The sequence below is a fragment of the Filicampus tigris genome, chromosome 12 (genome assembly GCF_054856515.1).
Source record: "Filicampus tigris isolate MCC_2025a chromosome 12, RoL_Ftig_1.0, whole genome shotgun sequence".
NCBI lineage: Eukaryota > Metazoa > Chordata > Actinopteri > Syngnathiformes > Syngnathidae > Filicampus > Filicampus tigris.
Genome location: NC_141228.1, coordinates 18,552,111 through 18,558,637, shown reverse-complemented (window position 1 = coordinate 18,558,637; position 6,527 = coordinate 18,552,111). Strand labels below are relative to the sequence as shown.

Genomic DNA, 6,527 nt, shown 5'->3' with positions numbered 1-6,527 from the left:
CATAAGCGGTCGGCCGTCACTCACCAGAAACAAACTTTTCTATGTTGGACAATGTTTCTTCTTAAAACAACTTTTGAGTAACACATTTCCCCAAATAAACATTTAAATATCGTTTTTAAATTTCTCACTCAGTCTTTTCACTGATGCAATATTCTATTGACCGCTTCGTCCGGTTGTGGCGCTGCTAAACCTTTCGCACAGGAAGTTAGGTTGCGCAGTCGGACAAGTAGAAGAAAATGCCCTAAACCTTTACCTTTCGCTTCCGTTGCTATGCCACACCCGTAAACATCTACGTTTAAGTGGTAAGGCTTGTCATATATAATGATCGTTTAAAAAAAAAGTTTGTTTTCGTAGTTCCATCGTTTATTAGCTATTTTAAACACTTATATTTTGATGTGATTAGAATCAGACCACCAGGCGATTTGAGTGAAAGTCGCCTATTTTCGTCTTGTATGCTTAAATGCTCATATTCTTTGTGTCTGCAATGCAATTGGTTTTTATATCTCGCCGTATGTTTTGCCTTTATGTGGCCATTTTGTTGGGTTGCATTGAACGTGTGAATGAATGGGGGAGCGCTCAAAATAGTGTGCTTAAATACTCTTATCATTGGCGTTTTGTCTAAAAATTGGATTTTCCAGTACTTCAATTTGTGCATTGTATCTTTTGTTGGTTTCGTGACTTGAGTTGGTTTAACTGAACAGGTGGTTAAAGAACTCCCTCTTAATTTGAATACAGGGTTGCAATTTACAAGCTGCTCGTGAAGTGGGGGAGGGAGGTAGAGAGAGGAAGGTGGGGGTTGTGTAGAATGAAACTTTACACATTACTTTAAGTTTCTTTCCTGTTTTATTTTGTATGAAAAGGCAATGCAATTTAGGTCAACATGGATGTTATATTTGTGTGTTCATTTTCAGTTCAAATGTACTGCATTTTCTCAACCAGTAGTCAGCCAACCACCAGGGGGCAGTACATGGAGCGAAAGGGATCGACATTCGTTGTCTGGATTTGTTTTAGACTACTAGTCAAGTGCCTTTAAACAAAAGACCATTCATTTAGCCAGTAGTAGATGTTAAAGGAAAAAAATGTAAGGTCAAAATATTCTCCCGAACATGATAAATAATTGATGGATGATCATGATTTCAATATTGATCAAATAATCATCATTATCACTTTGGCTGTAATCCTGCACCCCTAATGTTCTTTCTGTATAGATTTCTGGAAAAACTTTCATAATGATGGACGACGATGATGATGATAATGTAAGATGGACGTGCTCTCAACATCAGAAGATGTGGATGAAGACAGAGCTGCGGGATCTGGGGCTGTGGCCGGGATGTCGCCCGGTGCACAGAGTGGGCAACGCCATCTCTCTCTGGCGTTTTCCCCCGCAGCCAGAGCTCCTCGATCCAGAGGCCGAGCTGCCGTCCCCAAACGTCTTCCAGCTCCATCCTTTCTTCATTTGGAAGCCTGAGCATGAGATCATGGACAGGCTGAGGAGCACGTACCAACTGCCATGTCTCCACGGCTGTCCCCAGACACAGGTGTGTGTTCTTTGATGTTTACGTGATGCAATGATGACGTGTCACACATTTAAAGGAGAATAAAAGTAGTTCCCTCTACATGCTCTTTGTTTAACCAGGTCGTGTCTGCCGGTGTGGGCCGGCCCCGAGCGATCGTCGGCACCGGAGGGCAGTACTACATCCTGTCTTCGCGACTTCGCTGCAAGGTCTGCCGCAAATGTTGGTTTGCGGACAGTCAGTGGTGGCTAGAGAAACTGCCCAAGCGTATCACTAACATCCTGCCGGCGTTCTTGACCCCCCAAAAAGCCATATGCAAGACGGTCATAGACGAGTTGCGGCGCACGAGCAAGTCGCCGTCAGACACGGCGGGCCAGCTGAACGAGATGCTGCGCCTCAAATACGAGCGCGCTCATCTGGCTTATCTCCACACACTGGAGAACGTGCGGGACTTGGAGGCCAGTGTGTACGGGCAAAAGATGCCCGGCCAGTTCCTGAGGAGGGACGACGCCCCGCGGTTGTTTGGCTCATACGAGGAGCCTGAAGGTTGGTGCGGTCTGTCCGTGACTGATCACTACCTGACGGACTTCTTCCTTGAAGAGTACACTCGTCAGGAACCGGCCATCAAGAAACTGCTCCAGGGCACCTTTGGCCAAGTCTTCAGGGCAGACCGCACGAGGAAAGAGGGCAGGAAAGTCACCTTAGCGGCTGGGGTGTTTTCCAGTTTCGCCTTGTTTAATGAGAACTCGCTTATCGTTTCCTGGGTGATGGTCCAGTCAGAGACGGACAAGTCCTTGGTGCCCGTGTTCCAGGGGTTAGCATCTCGCTACGACATGGCCGGGATGCAGAGGGCCAAATATCACTGGGTGGACAGGTGAAAATTCTTTTCAAAGCTTTGTCCCGACACCGACCGTTTTATAAACATGCGGACAGAATTGTTAGATTGACAGAATTGAAAAAAATAATTCTTTCATTAACAAAGGTGTACCAGAAATTGTGTTTACGTGTATAGTATACTTACATCTCAATTGTATTTCGACTCACCAATTGTTTTTAGTTTTTGCTCTTTGTTTTGTGTGCAGGGACTGCTGTGCCAGTTTCCACATTTCAAACTGCATTCCAGGCGAACACCTGAGGTGGAACGCGTGGAAGACCACCCCTGCCAACATCTCTTGGGCCACCGCCGGGCCGCTGACCAACTGCAGCGCGTCGAGGTCCGACTTCAACCGAGACATCGTCGTGAAGTTGGACGTCTTCCACTGCATGCGGCGCTTCCTCCGCGAATGCACGTCGGAGCGCCACCCGCTCTACGCGCAGTTCTGCCGGCTGCTCTCTGACGCTTTCGGCGCGGTGGGCCAGGGCGGGATCCGTCCTGCCGATCCCGCCGAGCAGCACCTTGGCAAGCACTGCAGGACCAAGATCCCGGCGCCGCTGGAGTTGGTGGAAAGAGTGGAGAGGGTCCTGAACCACTTTCACCTGTCAACGGACCCCAACGACGTCCCTCTGTTCAAGGCGTCGATGCTCAGAACCTGGCGCATTCAGAGGGTCCACATTCTCCGCGGCTGCCTGAGCGAGCCACAACTCGGCGAGGGCATCGCGTACCGGCTCGGCGCTACGCTTCGGTCGAACCACATGCCGGGCGACGGTGCCGAACTCCCCGTCTGGATTCCTGTCGCGGGGCAGCACGAGGGTCACCATTTTCATCGGGCCGAGTGGGTCACTGGGACTCGAGCCTCAAATGAACTCTTCCAGGCCCAGGGCATGATGGATGTGGCTCGGTGGAACTTTCAGAGGCTGGTTGACCTCAAGATGCTGGATATCAGCCTCCCCGGTGTCTTTGACCCCGCCTTGATCGTTGAGCTGAATCGGGCTTGGGCCAAAGTCACCGGGTCGGACAAGTACCCGGCGCTCCGACTCTCTGAGCGCGACACGGGAGAGCGGTTCGGCTTGGAGTATGTGGAGCCGGACTGCTGTCCGGTCACCTTCTGCTGGACCGAGCGCAAGGCCCAGACGACTGAGGAACCGGCGTCAGCAGAGCCGGGCTCTTTGTCCGTGGAGCAGGTGCCCGCCGTCACCCCTCCTCCGGAGGTGGTGGAGACAGAGCGGACGACGCCACCTGTGTTTAAAGTGGAAGCGTCGGAAGAGGAAGGCGAGAAGGAGCTGCCGGCAGTGAGAAGTAAGTTGGATGTGAAGGCGTAGTTCATTACATTGCTTGTGTTGTTTGAAGAGGGGAAGTCGACGCAAACATTTTTTTTTTTTCTTCAAGAATATGTTCTATGCAAGCCCACTAGTTGAAACAGGGCATTCTGATGAATATTGCCTTTGTGGTATAAGTGTTAATCCACTTGTTTTTAGCCATCTCTGGGGGCGGCCATTTTGTCACTTCCGTCGACTGAAAATGACATCACAACTGCTCACAACGACCAATCACGGCTCAGATTCAGAAAACGGGTCAGCCGTGATTGGTCGTCGTGAGCAGTTGTGATGTCATTTTCAGTGGACAAGACAAAATGGCCGCCACCAGAGATGGCTAAAAACGAGTGCATTTTGCTGTTTAATTTATAATCCACAAACGCAGAATTAGTCAGAGAATGCCGTGTTTCAACTAGTGGGCCTGCTGGGAACATATTCTTGAAAAAAAAAATATGTTTGGGTTAACTTCCCTTTTTAAGTGCAGCCTCTTGTTTCAGCACTGATTCCTCTGACCTCCACATCAACGCCGCTGCCTCGCAGTGCCGACTCTGGACCCTCGGGGACAGGTGGGCCGATATCCGTCCTGGAGCACGCATGCTGGACGGCCCCCATGATGGACGCCATTGACGGCCTGCTGGACAAGCATCGTGAAAGCGAACACGAGGAAATGTTGTCGCTGGTGCACAGGGATTACGCGGCCATGCTTCGCCAGTCTGCCACCGTGCCCGGGAGCTTGCTACAGCCCACCGCCAAGCTCCACATATCCCGCTATGTGAACATGAACGCTTCCAAGGTCGTCAGTAGGGAACATGTTCCTGATACTCGGCACTCCCTGACTAAGGGTAGCCAGATGGCCAGCGTTCCAGTGGTGACGATGGAGCCGGACTGTGTTCTACCGGTGGAGATCGAGCCGGACAGCGTTCCACCGGTGAAGGAGGAGCCGGACACCGTTCCACTGGTGAAGGAGGAGCCGGACACCGTTCCACTGGTGAAGGTGGAGCCGGACAGCGTTCCACTGGTGAAGGTGGAGCCGGACAGCGTTCCACCGGTGAAGGTGGAGCCGGACAGTTTTCCACTGGTGAAGGTGGAGCCGGACAGTGTTCCACTGGTGGAGATCGAGCCGGACAGCGTTCCACCTGCGAAGGTGGAGCCGGACAGCGGTCCACCGGCGAAGGTGGAGCCGGCCAGCGTTCGATTGGTGAAGATGGAGCCGGCCAGCGTGCGGGTGATGAAGATGGAGCCGACCAGCGTTCGAGTGGTCAAGATGAAGCAGACTTGTGTTCGAGTGGTGACGATGAAGCCTTCCAGTATTCGAGTGGTGAAGAAGAAGCCGGCCAGTGTTCCATTCGCGGAGACTGAGCCACCCGTCTTTCCGCCGGCCAAGAAGCAGCCGGCCGTTTTTCCGCCGGCCAAGAAGCAGCCGGCCGTTTTTCCGCCGACCAAGAAGCAGCCGGCCGTCTTTCCGCCGGCCAAGAAGCAGCCGGCCGTCTTTCCGCCGGCCAAGAAGCAGCCGGCCGTCTTTCCGCCGGCCAAGAAGCAGCCGGCCGTCTTTCCGCCGGCCAAGAAGCAGCCGCCCGTCTTTCCGCCGGCCAAGAAGCAGCCGGCCAAGAAGCAGCCGGCCGTCTTTCCGCCGGCAAAGCAGCAGCCCGTGCCGTCGAAGCCTCCTCAGAGCCCACTTCTCTTGTCAAGCGACTCCGTTTCAAAAATCATAGAAGAGGTCTTGAACAAGCAGCCAAAGCTACAATCACAGGCGGCACCAAAGAAACATAGGAAGCTCTGCCTGGCCTGTGGACAGCCTAAGTCCAAGTTCGACGCGGACGGCTCGGCCATCCACCACTTTTACCAGCAAGGGGAAAAAAGGTACTTCTACTGTTCCAAAAAGGTCCACAGCGCGTACGCTGCCGAGGGGCATTCGGACCCAATGATGCAATTCGACACGTTTTTGGAGTCCGAGTTTTTCCAGAGGGAGATGGAGGCGACCTGGGGTCAGGTGAAAAACAAGGCAAGCAGAAAGAGGAAACGGAGAGAGAATCAGCAGATCGGTCGTCTTTGTCGTTTCTGCCATCAAGCGCAGAAACAAGGACTTAACGGCCTTCACGTTCAAACGACCTTCCCGGGGCATGCGGGCAAGTACGTTTACTGCCCAAGCAAAGTTTACTCTCTGTACAAGGACAAAGGCATGGACAGGGAGATGACCTGGAAAGAATTTCAGGCATCCCAATTCTATGACACAGAGTGGCAGCGATGGATTGATTCTTAATTGACGCCGTGCTGATGTGCTATTTGTGTACATATTGTAAAATATTGTCATACTGAAAATTCTGTGTTATGTTCACGTTTTTTTTTTTTTTTGTCGTCTACTTTCATTTTTATTAAATTTAATAGTCATCTTTGTACCAGCGGATTCCCTTTCCATTTTTTTTTTTTTTTTTTTACTTTTCGACACACTGGCTAGGTGACGAGTGGTGACCCTCAGGGGCATGCACAAAGGGGGTCTCAGCCTTGGTTCCTGGGTGGTCACTTGATGAACCAGGAGGAGCTGGATGTGCGGCTCCTTTTTTTTTTTTTTTTAAATGTATGCAGATCTTTAAAATTAACAGATATTTTCAAGAAAATCGAATAACCTAATGGCAAATGTGCTTAAAATGAATTAAAATTTGGATTGTGTTTTCATGATGCTAAAAACCACAAAGTATACTGCATGAACAAAACCACTTCTGTCATTACATGCCTTCCAGTTTCTTGGAGCTAAATTTGCAATGCACAGTAATCAACATTTTGAACAATGTAGGCACTTCCGGGTAACATTTGTTTACACTG

General features: G+C 50.8%; 1 protein-coding gene across 2 annotated transcripts; it reads left to right on the top strand.

Moving 5' to 3' along the window:
• The first annotated feature begins 193 nt into the window (after positions 1–193).
• Positions 194–6,329, top strand: LOC147138952 (uncharacterized). 2 transcript variants are annotated; one of them, XM_086046946.1, is made up of 5 exons: positions 194–302; positions 1,209–1,538; positions 1,637–2,388; positions 2,597–3,690; positions 4,205–6,329. In XM_086046946.1, exons 2-5 carry the CDS (start codon positions 1,230–1,232, stop codon positions 5,965–5,967), a joined length of 3,918 nt encoding a protein of 1,305 aa, XP_085903072.1. In that variant the 5' UTR covers positions 194–302; positions 1,209–1,229; the 3' UTR covers positions 5,968–6,329. The 2 variants fall into 2 exon arrangements, with proteins under 2 accessions (XP_085903072.1, XP_085903071.1); XM_086046945.1 differs by lacking the exon at positions 194–302 and adding an exon at positions 818–1,081.
• Positions 6,330–6,527: the final 198 nt, after the last annotated feature.